This window comes from Mirounga angustirostris, unplaced genomic scaffold (assembly GCF_029215605.1).
Source record: "Mirounga angustirostris isolate CCGP_5_RB_7025 unplaced genomic scaffold, mMirAng1.0.hap1 SCAF_9, whole genome shotgun sequence".
In the NCBI taxonomy this organism is placed as follows: domain Eukaryota; kingdom Metazoa; phylum Chordata; class Mammalia; order Carnivora; family Phocidae; genus Mirounga; species Mirounga angustirostris.
Window position 1 is genome coordinate 1,987,367 of NW_026991717.1, and position 19,428 is coordinate 2,006,794.

General features: G+C 62.5%; 1 protein-coding gene across 5 annotated transcripts in view; it reads left to right on the top strand.

Moving 5' to 3' along the window:
• Window positions 1–19,428, top strand: part of ARNT2 (aryl hydrocarbon receptor nuclear translocator 2) — a 158,778-nt gene that overhangs the window by 125,546 nt on the left and 13,804 nt on the right. For all 5 annotated transcript variants that reach the window (XM_064569781.1, XM_064569780.1, XM_064569783.1 and 2 more), the window contains 6 exons: window positions 3,194–3,345; window positions 11,868–11,940; window positions 12,749–12,872; window positions 15,644–15,743; window positions 18,399–18,537; window positions 19,110–19,275. In XM_064569781.1, coding sequence (XP_064425851.1) covers window positions 3,194–3,345; window positions 11,868–11,940; window positions 12,749–12,872; window positions 15,644–15,743; window positions 18,399–18,537; window positions 19,110–19,275 — 754 coding nt within the window. The remainder of the gene's footprint in view (window positions 1–3,193; window positions 3,346–11,867; window positions 11,941–12,748; window positions 12,873–15,643; window positions 15,744–18,398; window positions 18,538–19,109; window positions 19,276–19,428) is intronic.

The following is a 19,428-nucleotide window of genomic DNA, read 5'->3' on the forward strand; positions in this document are numbered from 1 at the left end:
TTCATGCCTCACCTTTGCCAAATATGTGGAGATTATTCTAGATGTTGGCCTGGGTCAGCTTCCCTTTTCTGGATCTGTAGAAATGAAGCTGTAGCAGCAGTGGGCCTCCCTACACGGTTAGTGACCAGCCAGACCCCTGGTCCCACACGGCCTCAGGTAATCCTCAGCCCACACCGTCCGTCATCCGCCCCACTCTTAACGGTGGACACCGGGACGCAGAGAGTTCCGGTTGCCTGCCCCGAGTTCCCCAGCAGGACGGTAACAGAGTGAGGGCTGGAGGTGCCCCCTTCCAGCACATTCCCCTGTCACCACTCACACAGGCCTCTCCGTCGGACAGCACGCCGAGGCTTTACCCTGCTGACGCCGTCGGAAGCTGGGTGGTTTGGGACAGAAACAGGAGGAATGTAAGCCCAGACCCTGAGTGGCACCAGCTCACGGACCTCTCGCCCTGGGTGCAGCCATCTCACGGCAGGCGGGAGATGAAACCAGAGCTGCTCCTGAGAGCCCGCGGCCCCACGGTCACAGAACTCAGCGGGCCGGGGCCATGCGGCCACGGGGATATCCTGGAGCACCGGCCTTGGCCCCTCACATGTGTTCTTTGGGCCCCAGCCACTGGGGGACGAATGTTGATAAAGGGAAGAGGTTTATTTTTGCAGAAGCACGGAGGGGGCTGTGTCAGCTCAGAGTCAGCCTTGGAACTCTCTGGATTTAAACCAAAGCATCTGAGGGGCCCAGACATGAGACCCTTAGAGTGCCATCAGGTTCCTGAGGAATTTGGGTTTGGTGGGGTGGCCTGTGCCCGCGCAGGGGCCAGGAAACCCGAGTCTGCTCTTGGCTCCATTCTTGGACCCTCGCCGGCTTACCGTTTACCCGGCAGCCAGGGAAGAGTGGGACCCAGCGAGACCCAGGCCCGGAGCAGGGTCCCACTGTCCCCTCTGCTCTCCTCTTGCGTGCCTTCCGCCATGGAGCCGTGTTCACGAAGCAAGGGGCAGGCCGGCCTGGATGGTCTCCTGACACCTGAGTTGGGCAGGATGGAGGGACCCTGGTGCGGCCCTGCCCCACCCGTGCCTCTGGCCTCCACCACGGCCCAGGTTCCCACACACAGAGCACATGCCTCCTGCCAGGGAGCTTCACTCGCCGACGATGTACCCACCTACCCGCCTTCCAGGGAGTTCCTAGCCCCGCCTCCCTCAGGAGCCCTCTCTGGACCCCATGGCGTCCTGGTGGCCCCCTGCCTCTTGATTGTGTGGTTCTGGGCGGGGACTCGGCCTGCTCTCTCTTCCTCCTCGGCCGAAGGAGTTCATGGAGACAGTGGGCCGTGGGGTCAGGAGATCCAGGACCCCGTCCTGCCTCGGGCACGGCTTAGCGGGAGGCCTCGGTGGCATATTTAACGCCTTTGGGGCCCACATTCCAGATGCACACAATGTTGTCGGGAGGCCCACACGAGGTGACTTAGCCGGGCCCCGGGCCCTGGGGAGGGTGCGGGGCTGCCACAGAGCCTCCCACGGGACCCTCACAATGCCGACCTCGGGCACGTCGCCTTGACCCCTGGCCCTGTGGGGAAAGAGCAAGCTTCCTTGCTGGGACTGCACGCCTGCCAACAGGCCACAGCCCGAGCCTCCTGGCCTTGCCTCACCCAGTGCGTACGTCCTCCTGGGCGTGGTCCGGCTTCTGTATCACTCAGGCTCTCCCACCAGGGAGTCCAACCGCCTCAGGTTTCATTCCGTCTGGTTCCCCAGGGGTGGTGCAGAAAGAGGGTGGGCGCCCAGGCTGCATCAGCCCAGCTCATGGGACGACGGACCCGTCGAGGAACTTCGGAAAATGTGCTCCAGGTGCCTGCTCCGTGCCAAGCTTGGGGCTGGCGGGTGGGGGGGGGGGGGGGATAGGACTCAGGTGACCAAGAGGTCCCTCCCCATCCCTGTCCCCAGGCTGTCCACAGACGTCCAGCTGGAAATAAACTACAAGTGAGGGAGTTGAGGAGGAGGGACCGGGCCCTCCCTGACCCTGGGGCCAGGCCCGTGTTCTTATCTCTGATCATACTCTGGGCTCATGGTCAAGACAGCTGGCTGCCCTGGGCCCAGAGCCTTCTCTGTCCTGATCAGCCCCAGGATCTGGGGTACACAGGCCTGTGGAGAGGACAGCCCCATCTGTCTTGTTTTGTCCTGGGGGTGTATTCTCACCCAAGCCCAGGCCCACCCACCGGCCATTCTTAGCCGCTCCTGTCTCCACTGCAGCCCCGAGACCTGCTGGCCGAGTGGGCCTTCTGCACCAGTGCGTGCACGCCCAGGGCTCCACGTCTGCCTGTGCACGGATTGTGTGTGTCCACAGGGAGCACAAGAGCAGGCAAAACACACTTGTGGTTCGGAAGTAAGACGTTGGTTCCTTCTCAGCTTTTCCAGCAGAGCTGTCTGACCTTGGGCAGCTTGTTTCATTTATCTCTAAGACTCGGTATTAATCCTGTATAAATGGTAAAACCCACCTTCACCAAGCCCCCGTGAGGATGTACGTCGGGAAGTCGTTCGGAACCCATGCTTGGCGTGAACGGGACAGCAGATGCTTGCACACGGGATGACGCATACGGATTTACTCTTTCCTTACACCTCCTCCCAGAGAGTGCTTGACCCAATTAACAGTGGTAAACGGGGGTTAAGGATGTTTTAGCGTGAGGTGTAAAGAACAAATCCAGCGCTGGACTGTAACTAGTCACCCAGGACCCAGCAGCCCAGCCGGACAGGGAAGCACTGGGCGTATAGAGCGACATGACCCCATTTGAAAAAGCTGAGGGGTGGGGCGCCTGGGGGGCTCAGTTGGCTGAGCGACTGCCTTCGGCTCAGGTCATGATCCTGGGGTCCTGGGATCGAGTCCCACATTGGGCTCCCTGCTCGGCGGGAGGCCTGCTTCTCCCTCGCCCACTCCCCCTGCTTGTGTTCCCTGCTCTCGCTGTCTCTGTCTCTGTCTCTGTCAAATAAATAAATAAAAAAAAAATAACAACAAAAAGAAAAAGAAAAAGCTGAGGAGTCCCGCTATAAAACGTTCTAGAGGGTGGACAGAGTGCGGGGCCTGCTCCGAAGAGGGAGAAGCCCCCCAGCCCAGCCGCGCTCCCTCGCCGTCTCTGCCGCGTGCCCCGCTCTGAGCCGCCCGGTGCGTCTCCCGCCTCCCGCTGACCCCCTTCCTTGTGCGACTGTCTCCTCAGGTGGTCAAGCTGAAGGGCCAGGTGCTGTCCGTCATGTATCGGTTGCGCACCAAGAACCGCGAGTGGATGCTGATCCGCACCAGCAGCTTCACGTTCCAGAACCCCTACTCGGACGAGATTGAGTACGTCATCTGCACCAACACCAACGTCAAGTACGTGCTTCCCCCGCCGCCAGGTCTGGGTGCCTCTCCTGAGTCCTGGGCTGGAGCCCTTTCTCCCCGTGGGCTCTGGCTGGCGGTCCCTGCGGGGCGGGAGGAGCAGGCCCCAGGGGTGAGGGGGTGAGGGGGGCTGTGGGCCGCATCACTGCTTCCCCGCCCCGCCGCCCTGCTCCCGTCCCCCCTCCCTCCTGTAAGAACCCCCAGGCCGAGGGAATGCCCCCACCCCCTGCCTCCATGCAGGTGTCCTGCTCCCCGGGCCTCGCTGTGCCCCCAGCACGCAGAGCCCAGCAGGGGTGAGCCGGGTGCCCTGCGGCTGCCCGGCATGCTGGCTGCTAGGGCCTGATCTCTTGGCCCTTCTGAAGCAGGGCCGGGGAGTGAGACTGGGGCTGCGGCAGCTCCGGGGCCTGGGGCCGGGGCGGGGGGTGGCACTGCGGGGACACGCGGTTCCCCTGCTGCAGGCCCTGCGGTCCCAGAGTCACCACGGCTTCACCCTGTGTCCACGCGTGTTAGCACGTGGCCCTGGCTCCGGGCTTGACCCCCGCTTCCCGTGACCTTGAGTTGTGTGTTATTTGTCAGCGCTCACTGCCCCATCTGGGCCAAGGGGTGGTAACACCTGTGCTGTGGGGATTGGGCTCAGGCTCCCAGCGACAGGCATGTCACGCCTCCTCCCTGGGTTTATGCTCGAGGAAATGCAAGGCCAGAGAACCAGTGGGAACACAGGCAAAATGATGCCCAAGCGTGCCGTCCCTGTGTACCCACGCTGGTCGGTGGTACCGCCGTCCTGCATCTCCCGGGCCCAGCTCTGAGTGGGTGTCACCCCTGCCGCCTCCCCTCTTGTCTGACAGCTGCCCCGGCCATGGCACCCCAGGCAGTGACCTGCCGGCTTGCTCGGGGCCCTGGCCCCCCGTGTCTCCCAGCTCCCCGGATTGGGGCATGCCCCCGGGGCCCCCCGCGGTCGCCTCCTTTCTGGGCAGTCCCACCCTGTGTCTCAGCCTCAGCCCTGCTCCTGGCCCACAAGGCACAGAGCTGGACCGTCCGGTCCACTCACGCGAGGCCGCTCAGGGCGGCTGACCTGGGTTTCGATGCTGGCCCCCACCGGACGAGTCACTGTGTTGTCCAGGGTTCAGTTGCCTCGTTGGTAAAGTGGGGAGAACAACCTTGTGCCTCAGGTTCTGCACATAAACGGTGCGTGTGAAGCAGCGTTGGGGGACGGCGGGCCCGGAGCCAGCGCTGGGGGTGGGGCCTGCACAGCTGACAGAGACCGTGTGGGTGCGCAGCGTCCCCCTGGCCACCGTGTCCCAGTCTGCCCCTTGCAGGCTGCCTGCCACCTGCTGAGGGCTCCGGAGGTGCACCACCCCGCTTGCTTCCTCAAGCTCCAGGCGGATCGTCCTGCCTCCTGTTGGTGGGACTGAGCGTCCCCGGGGCTGACCGGGCCCTCCCAGCACATCCTCCATTTCCCGAGGGCCACGCTCCTTGTCCAGGCCCTGCCGCGGGCTCCTCCCAAGACCCTGGCGTAGTCACCGGCTTCCTGAACGGGGAAGACCCCGGTCTCCCTGGCCCTCCGGAGCTTTCTCTGGCAGCCCTCTGTCGGGGCCCGCCCGCCGTCCGTCTCCTCGTCACCCCTCACAGCCTGGGCTTGGCCCCCAACTCCACTAACTCGCTTTGCCAGCAGCTGTAGGGACTGGGCAGCCCATCATCACTGGTCATCGCCCCAAACTGCATGACCACCTCCTTTCCCTCTGCTTCTTCTCCCTTGGCCTGCCCAGCACTCCGGCTCTTCTAGTTCCACCTTCCAGCCATGACGTTCCTGGTTGTAGGAAGAGCAGGAGCGCATAGGAGTCAGAGACCCAGGCGTGCAGAAAGAGCACGGCTTTATTCTCCCCCGTGTCTGAGACGGTCTCGCGGCTACGTGGTAAACTCGGTTACTCCCCCGGCTTCCGCGGCCTGGGCAGGAGGAGGCTCCTCACTCGGGGAGCGGGGAGGCAACCGCAGTCCCAGGCCCGTCTCCCCCACCCCGGGTCTGCGAGGCTGATCATGCGCTCATGGCCCGGGGGGGCAGCCGGACGGGCAGTGGGAGCCCCGGGGGAGGACGGCATGCCATCTTGGTTTGCTCAGCGTCGGCTCACGCTGCAGCTTGGGCCTCCTGTCCTGGTCCCCCTGCGGCCACACCGGCCGGCATCGCTGGGAGTCCTGCAGACGGGCAAGCCTGTCAGGCATTCAGGGCCCTGGACGCTGTTCTAGAACCTTCTGATGCCCACATACTGGCTGGGATCAGTGAGAGCCGTCGTGTCTTTGATGCAGCCCCCCCTGGCCGGTCCGCCCTGCTGCCTCGCGCCCCCCTCCCACACCTGACTTGCACACGGCCGGGGCCGTGCTGCCTGGCTTGCAGGGGCCGAGGACTGCCTCTCCAGGCGATGAGAGGAGTCTCGGGGTGTCGTGGGGACAGCCTGCAACCTGCTGTCAGACCCGAGGCTGGCCCGTCCGTCAATCGGTTCTGCAGCACGTCCAGGCCACCCCTGCGTGGTGCAGACCCGCTCCCGGCGGGCACCTGGCAGCATCCTCTAGACTCGGGTCAGAGAGCGGGCTGAAGCTCCCTGCCTGGGTTTTTGGCTTTGTTCTACTTTCCACCGTTCCTCACTCACTCCCGTGTTAGTACACGCGTCACTCAAGCGAGTTGGGTGCTGTTGTCGAGACTCAATGCAGCAGGTGCCCACCGAGCGCTGCGGGAGGACACGGGCCTGTGGCAGGTTCCAGGACAGGCAGGGCGCCCGCCGCCAGGGAGGGGCCGTGTCCCCGGGGAGCACAAGGAGGCAGAGGGACCGACAGATGCATGCTGTGAGGACGCAGGAGGCAGAGCATGAACACGTCCGCCCACGGCCTCCGAGACAGCCTCCTGGCAGCTAGTGCTGGTCCGACGCCCGGAAGGACAGGCGGGACCCTCCTCCCAAGGGCGCCCACCACAGGGGCTTTGCTTTCTTCCTCTGAGGCGGGCAGCCCCGAGCGAACGGGCGTGTCCCCGCTTGTGTCTCGGGACGGTTGCTCCCGGCAGCTCTGTGGGGTCAGAGGGGATGAGAACGGCCCCTCAGAGGCCCGCCGGCGGCACGTCCCCCGGTGGAGGGGGCGGGAGATGTTGGCTGCGGGCAGCAGAGGGCAGTGACGGCCAGGATGCGAGCCCTCCGGCCCGCTGCAGGGGCGCGGCGCGGCAGACGCGCTTCGGGAAGGTCCTTACGTGCTCTGCGCTGGGGCAGGAGTGGCGAGCCGAGCTGCCGTCAGTCAGGAGCGTCCAAAGAAATTTCCAGAGAAACGGAGCGTGAGTTGGTTAGCATGTGTGCAAAGCTTCGGAGAGGAAGGCCTCCGTCACCGTGCGCTTGCTCGCATGACGTCGGCGCGGGGAAGCGGGAGGCAGCGCAGAAAGCACGCTCGGATCTTGCTGCACGACCGTTGTCTGTGCCGTGTCCGGGCTCGGGGCCGGCTCGGTCCTGTGGAGACACGGCGTGGGCCGCTCTGAGCACGAGCTGTCCGCGTATCTGTGCGCAGGTGAGCTAGCGGCTGAGCGCTCCCTGTCCCGGCCCCTCCCGGGAGGGATCTGACGCTGTCCCTTGGCGTGTCCTGACGGCGCTGTCCAAAGCCACCGTAGGTCTCCACGACCACGGCTGTTTTGTGCTGTGGAGCGCGTGCGCTTCGTCAGGCCTCCACCATGCCCGGCCCTGCCGGCACCCTGGCTCGGAGCCAGCCGTCCGTCCCCACGCGCTCAGTGAGAGCCCGAGGGGCTGCAGGGGCCGGGAGCCTGGGAGTGGGCCGTGAGGGCCAGGTGACCTTCCTCATCCCTGCAGAGCTTAGGGTGTGGGGCGCAGGGTGGGGGCGGTGGGCGATGCCTCCGGCCACGGAGCCCCAGCCTGGGACTTGTCCCGCATCCTGCCGTCCCAGGCACCTGCTGCAGACCAGGGTCCCACAGCGTCTGTCTGGGAGTCTGCGCCTGTCTCCTCCTTCCCTGCATCTTCCCCAGCGCCTTGCTGAGACCCCCGCCCTATCTCAGGGGATCCTCCATGCTCTTCCCGGCCAGCCCCCGCCTTCTGTCCGGCCCCACCGAGCTGCCCACGTGGCCCCAGGAGCCACCCCGCCCCTGCCCCCTGGAGTCAACTGCAGAGCCCCGGACGGGCATCCGGAGTCCTCCTGATGGGCGTGCAGACCGCCCTCGGTCAGCGGGGGGGCATTATAAACTTCACTCTGGTCGGCCGAGCTTGGGGAGCCCCAGGTGCCCGGTCGCCGGATCCCGGTTCTCCCGGAGGCACGATCTCTGCTGCCTCCAAGTGCCCCCCTCGTGGCCGGTCACACACACACTCAGGCTGAGTAAGGCCCCTGTCCGCAGGGCGCCCGGCAGCGTTGACGGCATCCGCCTGCCTCCTGCCATCCCCAGTGCAGGGAGGCTGCGCAGACAGGAACCCCGGGCCTGACGCACCTCGTGTCGGGTCATCCGCGCTCGTCCCCAGGGGACTGGGGGGCAGGCGGCGCTTTGCTGCGTCCGGGCCCGGGCCTGCACACGGGCTGTTGGTCAGAGTTGGGAGCAGCCACGTTTCCCCCCTCAGGAATTGGCAAGCACACCGAGGTTTATTTTTATTCCATTGCTGTGAAATGTCCAGAAAGCTCCTCAGGCCTCTTCCCAGGACGGGCGGCCTGCGAGTCAGCACTTCTTCCATGGGTGCGCAGCTGTGGGCGTGGAGACCAAAGTCTGCAGGATGGGGTGGCCGTGTCCGGACCACAGAGGGAGTGCGGTCAGGCCCCGGGGGATCTGCGGCCACGCCAGAGACCCTGTTTCCTACATTCCCCTGGAAGGAGCTTCCTCGGGCCCAGAAGGGGACAGAAGCACGCTCGCACCCGGATGCCTTTGGCCCTTACTGACCCTCTCACACCCAGCAGCAGCGTGGGCCCTTCCTCCCTGCAACGCAGGCCCACACTGGGGCGCCCGGCGCACAGCCCCACGCGGGGGTCTTACCCCCTCCCTGACGGTCTGTGCTCCGCCCAGACCCAGGCTGGGCCACAGGCGGGAGCGGCCGGTATTCCCTGGACAAGCAGTGCTGGGCTGAAACTTGGGCTCTGGGAAAGTTTTGGAAGGAAGAGAAGGGCATTCACTGCTCTGATCCCACAAAAACCCCAAAGCACAGGTTTGCTGTCCCGCCCGGTGGTCCACCACACTGTGTGGTCGGGTCGGCTGCTCTGGAATGGGAGATGTGGGCAATGGTCCTTGTTACATCGTGGGACCGAGTGCAGGGTCTGTAGCACAGAAGGGTCTGAATCCCGCATGCGCCATCCCGGGCACGTCTTTGGGATTCTGAGCCTCGCTTTCTGTGTCTATGAAGCGGGAAGGCTGCAGAGGTAGGATGGTGCGGGCAGGGTCCCACCCCGAGCTCTGCACTCAGGCTTCAGGGGCCCCGGGAGCAAGCGATGGTGGGGCCCTCGGGGTGTAAACAAAATACCAAAACTGTAAAGTGAGAATAGGAAATACGGAAAGTTATGATTTTTCTACAGATAATTGTATTCTTTTTAAATTTTTTGAAATTGCAATTTAAAAAATTTCTTTTTAGTGCTCCTGTTTCCTGGTGTTGCAGGTGCAGGTGCTGACTGCCTGGGGGGCCGTCCGGGTCTTCTGGCTCACCTTTCCCCCGGGCTCTCCCACCCAGATCGGGAGACAAGCTGTGTGTTCTCCCCGCAGCCTGGCTCTGAATGCATCACACCGTGCTTCTTGCCTACTGTCCTCCCAGACACGGTCCGCGCCGTGAGGCCCCGACCGCGTGGGTCTGGATGCCTCATCCTCTCCCCTGGGGTCCAGCACAGAGCCTGGTGTAGACGTTTCAGTACACTTCCCAGGACAGACGGACTGTCCAGGCTTAGACCTAAACACACTGGTCAGCGGGGTCCTCTTCTAAGAGGTCTTCCCTGGGGGGGATGCACGCCAGGGGCCAACGTGAAGGGCGTGGCGGGGGGTGAACGGTGTCCAGACTGTCCGTCTCTCTGGCTGCTGGGGGAGGAGTTCAGGGACAGAATTCAGCTTATTTTGTGTTTCTGGGGAAGCAGGATCAGAACTCAAAACGGGCGTGGTAGGAAGGTGGATTTGGGCTGTTTGGCCACAGACTTTCCATGATTGCGTCTGTCTACTGATGGAGCGGGCTGCCTTGGGAAGCCGCGAGCTCCCCAGCAGAGGAGGGAAGCAGACGGGCCACTGGCCCGTGCAGTCACAGTCTCGGGTGGGGGGCTGTGGACCCGATCACCTACACTTGCTCTGCTCTGGGGAGCGGAAGTGGTCAGTTACCCAGACAGCCCGCACCGGGGCCTAGACGGCCTAGGTGCTCTGTCTACACCCCCCGCCAGCCGGGGGGCGTGTGGATGTCCGAGAGCCAATGTTAACCTTTGTGGACAGGACGGCGTGTGCCCTCTTGTTCTCAGGCTTCCAGCTGTCTGGCCAGTGGAGGGACTGGCTGGGGGCAGCGGGTAAGAGTTTGAGGGCCCCCTACCCCAAGGTAGCAGGGGCTGCATCTGCCGCTGAGGCTAGGCTCCTGGCCGGCCGCCCCTCCCACCGGGTCTCGTCACTGGCTCCCACGGTGGCTAGCCCAGGGCTTCCTCTGCGCTGTGAGCAATAGCCACTGCACCAAACCCTCTGCAGAGCATCATCACTTCTCTGCAGACCCCTGGCATCTCTGGGTCTCAGTGCGCTCTGTTGTAAAGGGAGTTCAGAAATACCCCCTTGGAGGGTTTTGTGAGCCCAGCAAGAGCTGCTGTGAATGCACACCCCTAGCAGGGGCCGGGGGCTAGTACACAGAGGGTGCAGGTGTCCTTCCTGCTGGCCTTCTGCAGTCGACAGCTCCCCCTTGGCCGGACCACATGGCCTTCTCCCGCATGGTGCCCCCCAGGTCCTCCCGCGGCCCCGGGGTCTGCTGATCCGGGCTGCAGGTATCCAGAGGCGGAGACGCGCTCACAGGGGCCCCTCTGGGGGACGCTTCTCTGACTGGGCCGGCTCGCCCCGACACCTGCCCTACCCGCAGTGACTGCTGGGCTCCCCAGCAGACTTTAGTTCTCTGCACCTGCCCCCCTCCCGCCCCTGGTGCCTCCGGCCCCCCTCCCCTCCGAGGGCTCCTGCTGTCTCCAGGCTCAGAGCATGGGCAGGCGTGGGGGAGACAACCTGCACCTCGGAGATATTCACAGGGGACCCACCGAGATTGTCCTGGCTTCGAAACACGGCGACAACGGATAAGGAAGATCCAGCCGGTTAATGCGAACTCGGAAGAGATGTTGTTCTGCGTCCCAAAGCCATGCACTGCTCGTGGCCATAGTCACGGTGCGCAGAGCGTTTTGTCCTGAACTTTTCCACACGCTCTGACACCTTCAGTGTCTGCAGATGGTCCTCGCGGTGGCCGCTGTGGGACCGCGGGGAGCGTGCACCCAGTGAATCGATGGACACGTTCACACAGTCGTCCCCTCTTCCCGCCTACTCTGCATAGCCCGCTCTCGTCTCTGGCCGCTGATAAGTCCCCTGCAGCCCAGCAGCGGGCGACTCCTGGAGGGCGTGGACGTGTCCACAGGACCTAACAGGGACCGCCGGGAAGGCTGTGTGCCCACACCAAGCCACCCTGTAAGCATAGTTCTACCGACTTGGTCGTGAAGAGTTGTTCTTCAAGTCTGTTCTGATTTGCACTTGCTTTGACTATTTGGTGAAAATGTTTGCCTACTTGCTGGGTACGTGAGTATCCATATTCTGTATGTTATACGTGTGTGTATTTATGCTTGAGCGGCTTGTCCTCCCCACTGACTCCTGGGCATGGGGTGTGTGTATTTTGGTCAATTATTTGCTGATCGTTGTTCGCCTCTCATTCTTGTTGGTATTTAGAGTTGAGCGCGATGCTGTCATCCCGCCCCATTTTTAGGCTCTGAGCTGTAGGGTTCGCTGTCCCTTGGAAGTAACTCGGTTCCCATATTCTAAAACACAAAGCAGCCGTTCCCCGTAAGGAGGCTTTTTCTGTCCCAGGAGCAGCGTGGGAGCGTGCAGAGCGCCAAGCAGGGGTCAGAGGCGTCAGGTCAGGTCCTGGCCCCGTGAGGTCGTGACCACTGGTGGGCAGGCACCTGGGCAGCCTCTCTGAACTGTTCACGGGGGCATAAAGTAACGCTGTGGGGTCCCGAGTGAGGGCTGGATGAGGTCCCACAGGCCCCGTCCAGCCTACTGGTCGGCACTCACTGAGGCCTTCTGGGTCCGTCTGAATTTGGCCTTAACATTTTTTTTTTTTTTTACCTGCATAAAATGACATCATAAACCACAATTTATTTCCTAACTGTTGGCAGCCTGAAGTACAGAACTTGGAGTCTTGATTTGGGACGTTAAAAAATAATCATAAAATAAAACAAACACCGAGACCGGTTTGGAGGTCCGTCGGGTCGCCCGCTGCCGCTTTCGGCTCGGGGCAGGTTCCGGTCCAGCCCTGCAGCTCCACGTCGGCTCTGGGTGACTCTGCCGGTTTCCTGTCCCTCAGGCAGCTCCAGCAGCAGCAGGCCGAGCTGGAAGTGCACCAACGGGATGGGCTGTCCTCCTACGACTTATCACAGGTGAGCTTCTGGAACAGTCTTTCCTGGTTGGCACTGGGGACTGCAGTCCACCCTTAGCTTGACCCCCCTGCCCCCAGCCCAGCCCAGCAGGTCCTAGTGCTCTGTCCAGCCCCTCAGCGCAGAGACTTCGCTCCCCTGGGGCCCCTGTGAGCCTTTTGCAGAGCTGGGCCGCGAGGGCTGCCGGACCCGGGAAGCCTGGTGGCAGGCTGTGGCCAGTACGAAGAGTGTCGGGGGGCTAACCGTAGCTTCCCGACTCTGAGCCCTAATCCTTGCACCCTCGGAAGCTGATGGAGGCAGCTCCGGACCCTGTCAGCCCTCGGCTTCCCAGCCATCTGTCCTGCCTTTGGCCCGGTCCCTTTCTGCCCCCACCCCGGTCCTGCCCTGTGTCCCCGCGCTGCCTGCGCTAACTCCCTCCCTTGCCCCTTCTCCCTAGCCCCCTCCTCCTCCCTCTGCCTTTCCTGCTCTTGCTGCATCTGGAGCTGGCCATCTGGGGAAACCGCAAGGTGTCTGTCTCCTACGTTAGACTGTATGTTCACGTCTCCTGGTTTTCAGAGTACGCTGATCATTAACTTTCTAGAAGTCGTCGGTGTGACTCCGTGGTCCTTTCTGTGACCTCCAGCTCACAGCCCCACCCCGACTGTCCTTGGCCTCCATCGACAGAAAAGCTCCCCCCCACCCCCCACCTGTAAAACCTTCCAGCCCGAAACGTCAGTGGCGTGGGAGGGAGGGCGCCGGCCAAAGGCGAGGCCGGAAGCGCGTGTTCTGTGTCTCATGCGTGGGATGCGGTTGTGTTTTAATGTGCAAACAGGTTCCCGTCCCCAACCTGCCGGCCGGCGTTCATGAAGCCGGGAAGTCCGTGGAAAAGGCAGACACCATCTTCTCCCAGGAAAGGGACCCCCGGTTCACCGAGATGTTTGCGGGGATCAGTGCATGTAAGTTTCCCGACGCTGCCGTGGCTTTGAGGGTGTGGGGGGCAGGGTGCTGTGGCCGGGCCATCGGGGGACAGCCCCCCTCCCCCCCGAGGGAGAGGCCCCCGCGGGGTGGGCTTTCAGCATACAAGAGCACCTGGTACAGGAGTGCCGGTGGAGCCTCGCCTCTCGCTCCCCTGCTCCCTGGGGCCCCCACGCTTTCTACATTCAAGGGTTGGGAAGGAATGGCGCATGGATGCCCAGAATTCGCTCAGTCGCGGTCATCGGGTGGCCTGCCCACATTCGTGCTGTTGCCAGAGAAAATGGTGCGTGCGTCTGGGTCACGTTGTCCTGTGAAGCCCGTGTGGGCAACTGCCCTTTCCAGCCAGATTACCACTAAGATTAGCAAAATACACAACCTGGAAAGATCTGTATCATTCCAAAATTCAGCAGAAGGATTCCCTTTTCTGGTGGTCGAGGAATGTCTGCAAGGTGCAGTGTGGTTGGGATCCGTTGAGGGGAGAAGGCAGCTGACCCGCCCAAAGGCAGCGTGGAGACGCTCGTCTGCAGGACTGAGGAGCTGGGGCAGATGGAAGAGCAAATCTCAGCCCTCCTGACATCTGCCCAGGTGGTGCAGACACGGCCGTCATTCCCACCGGGCCTCGGGCCAGCCGCTAAGGAAGCGAGGAGAGTGGCATCGAGGTCTCCCACGAGGGCCGTGCGTGCCGAGCCGTGTGGCACGGTGACCTGTTGGCCCCCAGACACCTTCGTCGGTGGCTCTGGACTTGGCAGGGAAGAGAGCAAACGGTAGCACGTCTAAAAGACTTCTCTTCCCCTCAGAGAAGCCTGAGGTGTTGGACCAGACCCCGCAGCATTTCTAGGAAATCCACGTGATGTTGTAACATGACAGGTGTAGACGCCTTCCCATAAAGATGAGCAAATAGGGGGAGAATGGACAGACAAGGAAAATGGCAGAGCGCACCCCTGTCCACCACCGAGGCTGCGCTCACACGCGGGAAGCCGCAGGAGGGTGCTCCCAGACCTCCCGAGAGCGCGGCCTGCCAGGGACTGGGCTCGTTTGGGGGATGCATCAAAACACAGAACACGGGAGTGGAAGGGACGGGTTGAGAAAGCAGGAGTGCGAAGGAAGAACACAAGAATGGAGGTACGAACGGCTGGGAGATACAAAAGACACAGACAAGCCAGAACCAAATCAGTTCGGCAAAGGTCCGGATGCATCTTGGGTTAGGGGTCATAAACAGAAATTTCTCATCGGCGTGTATGGTTTTTTTCCTCTGACGTTTCTAGAGAAGCACAGTTTCCAGTGTGTTTAAAAATAACCACTCTTGAAAGGAGGGAAGAGAAAAAGAAGGAAGGAAGTCTCGCTTCCAAGAAAAGACGAGGACATTTTTAGCAAAATGCAAAATACTCAGAAGAACAAGTGAAATAGTAAGAAAGTATGAATGTCATGAGCGGTAGAATCAGTTGGTGTTCAAGGGCTCCTGGGTGGTAGCTCCTGAATCACATGCTTCCAGAATATGCTGTCCCCCCAACAGCACGCTGTGAAACCGTGGAGCCCGGAGGGGTGGGTGGCCTGGTGCCTGCAGACCCCGGAAGGGACACACAGTCGCCGAGCGCTGTGAGCCAAGAGGGCTGTTTTACGCAGATAAGAGGTGTGGCCTAACGTGAAGGTGTGTGTGTCATGAGCACTGGAACGTGGGAAAGAATAGTTAGAAATACAGGAAAATCCTGATAAAGCCAAGTTGCCGCGGGAGATCTCAATATGCATTTCTTCATCTCCAACAAGTCAAGTAGATCAAAGTCATAAAATGAAAAAAGATATAGAAGATTGAATAATAAAATCAAAAATCTTTATGTATGTAATTTTGTGCCCTACAAACGTCTGGGAGCAGTTAGGAAAAAAAATGTGCTTCTCATTTACCCAAAACACCAAAAAACCAAAATACATGGGAAAAAAAGAGCTTGCCTTAAGCAAATAGTCACGAGAAGTCCCTCGGGCGCCTTTCTCCTGAAACCTTGAGCTGCATCTTTATCTGCAAGACCCAGGCCTGAGGACTGTGTCAGGAATGCACACTCAAGGGTCCAAGCCCCTTCCATCCTCTAGGATTTTCCACTGGGTGCCCTGTCATTGCAGCCAAGGAAATGGACCAGGGAAACTGCTCAGGGCTTCAGTGTATCAAAACGTCATAGACGTGGTTTGCACGTGTGGGAGATTCGGCTCATGGCCGCTGAAGCCTGTCCCCTCGGCCCCGAGCCCCAGAGCCTGAGTGTCCATCAGTCACTGCTCATGTCCACCCGGTGGGGATCCCCCCCACAAGCCAGAGATGGGTACAGGCGAGGGGGTCTGTCTAGGCACAAAATTATTGCCACGTAACTAACTTTGACGTCCTTTATTCCGGTATCTTGCTGTGGGTGGGGTGTCAGGTTGTGGGAGCAATAGGTGTAGGAGTTTTGAGATTGTAGGGAAGTGAAGGGCTCTATAACCAACACGTCCAAGGCCACCCCCCCTACCGTAGGGCGGAGCTGGTCTCCGAGCACCAGAGCCGGTCCTCCAACCACTGCCTCGGTGCTGGAGGACAGCCCGGTGCCCTCCGGTGCGGAGAAGACCCCGGGAGACGGAGTGCGCGGAGGCCAGGGCAGGGCAGGTGCACGTGGACAGGTGGCCAGGATGTGTGGTCCTGCTGTGGGTCGCCCAGCGCCGCTCCCGGGCTGCCTGCCCCACGGTCTGGAGGACGGGATGCCCTTGAATGTGACCCGCGCTGTGCTCTTCCTAGCGGAGAAGAAGATGATGAGCTCAGCGTCTGCAGCAGGAACGCAGCAGATCTACTCCCAGGGAAGCCCGTTCCCCCCCGGACACTCGGGGAAGGCCTTCAGGTACGTGCCAGCCGGGGGACCAGGGGGCAAAGGGGGCGGGAGGATGCCCCTCACCTGGGAAGCCCCGGGCCTCAGAGCTCGGCTCCGTGTGCGGCAAATTGTGCCAACACCAGTTGGTGGCTGCCGTCCTGCAGGCTCTGGGCTGGGCTGGGAGGCCGGTGGCTCTGGTTCTGCCCTCTGAGCCCTCGGTGCGTTGCTACTGGACATGTTGCTTGCCCGTTGGGGAAGGAGGAGCAGAGACTGGGAGGAACGGCCAGGGAGGAGACTGGCGGCGCTCAGGAGGGTATGGGGTCCTCCCGTGCACCCACCAAACGCCCAGACTCACTAGAACTGTCCCAGACCCAAGCCCAGGTGGGCGGGGCTCCTCATACAGCCCAGCCACTGGCTCAGTGGCCAGAGCCCAAGCGGAGCGTCCGGGTGCAGATGGGGACCAGGACTGGGCAGGTGGGACTGACCACCCCAGGGAGCGGGCCCGGCCAGGGCCCTGCCCTCGCTGGCTCTCACACCGGTCCACGGACAGACCCCCTGGAGAAACGGCAGGTCGCTTTAGCAGACTGACACCTTGGAGGGGCTCTGGCCAGTGCAGCTGGGTCTCACTGGACGCAGCCTGCTCTGCAGCTCCCGGCACGCGGGCCTCTGGTCTGGGGCCAGTGGGGTGAGGTGGTGGCCCCCGGGGAGCGGCTGCTGGGCCGTCTTCACTGCCAGTCTCCCTGCCCTGCTGCATGTGCTCACAGGTCCTCAGCCCGGACGAAGGGCAGCGGGGAGGGAGTGGAGGCCGGAGGTGAGGACGGGACTGTAGGGACAGTAGCAGGGCCTGGAAAGGCCTGGCCAACTGCTGAGCTGAGCCCAGAGCAAAGGTCAGTTTGCCACTTGATGAGGCGATGGGGCCTCCTCCGCAACGTGCTGAACAAAGCCCGGGAGGCTGGAGAGATGGGAGAGGCTCAGAGTCAGGGCAAAACAGGAGGAGGCTGCAGAGGCCTCGAATACCACACCAGGGGGTCGGAGGGGAAGAGGGACCTGTGGAAATGGGGTCTGGGAGAAAGTTCAGGGGGCAGTGTGGAAAGGGAGGGTGCTGGTGGTTCATAGGACCCGTGGTCCAGCTCGAGACGCTGAGCCGGGGTGAGGCTGTTGTGGAAACGAAGTCAGAGGGCAGTTAAGGAGAAGGGGGGACTGGCTTGCGGCCAGCTGGCTGTGTGAGGACCTGGCCCCTGCCAGAGCCTGCATCGGGAAGGCGCTCGCTCACTGCTCATCTGTGGGAGGAAGGAGGGAGGGAGGCCTGGGAGGCCCCGAGCCTGTGGAATGAGCCGGGTTTCCTGTGAATCGAAAGGGCCTGCGCTGGTGTGAGTGGGAAGGGTGTGGGTTGAATGTCAGTCAGAGGTCGCCCTGAGCTGCAGGGGAGTGGTGTTACTGCAGGTCCCTGACTGTGCCCTCACCCTGAGTCCTGCCGTGGTCCCGGCGGTCTTGCCCCGCCTGTGTGCACGGAGGCGGGCGTCTCTAGTCCAGGGGGCCTGGGGAGTGGGGCCCAGGGGCCAGCTCTCATCGCCAGTGCCCTGGGACAACATGAGGGCTGAGGGGGTGGGGAGAGGCCCCCCCCGCAGAGAACGGTGATCAGTAAAGGCCTCTGAGGCCATCGGTTCATCAGGAGGGAGGAAGGGGAAGGAACGCTGCGTGCAGGGAGCTGGGAATGCTGTCCGCTTCTGGAAAGGCTCGCACAAGAAGGTACTGACCTTCCTGGAGCCTCTCTATCTTACGGGGACCCGGAAGGCACAGAAAAAATAGTGTAATACAAGCAGTAAAACTCCACCCACTCTTCTCTACCCGCCTTTCTTCGAGACCTGCGCCAATGTTCTGCCATCAGCCCGACCCCCGCCCGGCTCCCTCCTGGGCACGCAGCGCTCTCCTGCGCTCAGCTGCTCCCAGAACGAAGGGCCTGAAGCCAAACAGAAGTCTCCCCACCTTCCCACCTTTAATGAGCACGTTGGGTGGGACTGTGTCATCCGCAGTGTCTGCCCCGTGCCTGGGAGCACAGACAGCGGTCAGAGACGTGGGGGCCCGGCACTGGGGCGCCTGGGACACACCCCGCAGGTGCCCCGTACAGACCGGAGGGAGGACATCGAAGACGCAGGGAGGGCAGGGGGCAGGTAGCCCGCAGCGTGCTCTGGGTGGCTGGACCAGGCCCCCCGCGCCGGCAGGCGTCCCCTGACAGGCTCTTTCTCCTGTCCAAAGCCAACCACCTGACAGCCCGCGCCTGGTTCCTGAATCCGAAGCCCTATAGGCACCCACAGGGACAAATTAACCAGAGCACAGAGGAATGGGTCCACGCCGAGGCTGATTTTTATGCTGAGGGGCTTCTCCCTCGGAGTCGTCTGCTGGGAGCCAGACACGCGGTGGGGTGTGGGCGGCCTGGAGGAGAGAGCGGGGCCCTGGGGGGTGCGGGGGGCCACGAGGCAGACCACAGAGGTGACACAGAGGGAGCCCCGGGGAGAGGAGGGACACCGGGGGGCTTGCCGTGCGTGGGCCTTCTTGTCCAGGCATGTGCTGGAGAGACAGATGGACGGACAGAGGTAGCAGCCGGAGCGAACGGGAAGGTGGCCCAGGGGCTGGCGTGGTGGGCGAGGCGGCTCCTCGGGACAGATGCGGTTTCATCTCTTCTAGCTCTTCAGTGGTCCACGTGCCCGGCGTGAATGACATCCAGTCGTCCTCGTCAACAGGCCAGAACATGTCCCAAATCTCCCGGCAGCTGAACCAGAGTCAGGTGGCCTGGACAGGGAGCCGGCCGCCCTTTCCCGGACAGGTATGGGCTCTGGTGAGGGAGCTGTTCCCAGGTCCAAGCGGGTCAGAGCACCCGGGACCTGCTTTCTTTGGATCCTGGCTCCGAGACAGGTTAGCGCTCTGAGCACCAATGCCCGCCCCCCTCAGAGGGACCCAGACCGTGGGGCCCCGTCTTTTCAGCAGCCTGGCCCCGCACAGCGGTGGCCTGGGAAGCCGGGGGAAGGGGCAGATCCACAGACGCTCCGTGAGGATTCCTGTGGACCTCTGTCTGCCCCAGCCAGGAGTGCGTGAGGACCCCCAGCCCCGGGACACGCGCAGCTCCCTGCTAGTCACTGTGACGTGGGTGTCCGGTGGCCCAGGGGTCTTCTCCGTGTTTGTAGTGCCCAGGGCCCCATAAGCAGAAGCCGCAGGACCCAGACCATCACCCAGACCTGCCCCAGAGACGCAGGGCCCACACGTGCTGGTCTGATGCCAGGCTTGCGCCCAGCGGGGCAGGAGGGCCGTGGGGAGTCGCCGTCAGCCACTGGGGCCGGGGGCCGGGGGCAGGGGCCTGCTGCTGACGCTTCCCTTCTCTTCACTGTGTCCGAACTGTAGCCAATCCCCTCCCAGTCCAGCAAGACTCAGTCATCTCCCTTTGGGATTGGAACGAGCCACACCTACCCAGCAGACCCCTCTTCCTACAGCCCCCTCTCCAGCCCAGCTACCTCGTCGCCCAGCGGGAATGCCTACTCCAGTCTCGCCAACAGGACTCCAGGGTTCGGTAGGTGGGGACCGAGGGAAAGAATGCCGGGAAGCCAGCAGAAACGCTTCCTGAGCATCCTGAGTTGGAGGGCCTGAGCCCCGAGCTCCCAGAACCCTGGGAGAAAGCCTAGAGGTTTCCCAGTGCCTCCAGGGCTGAGAGCTGGTGGTGTTG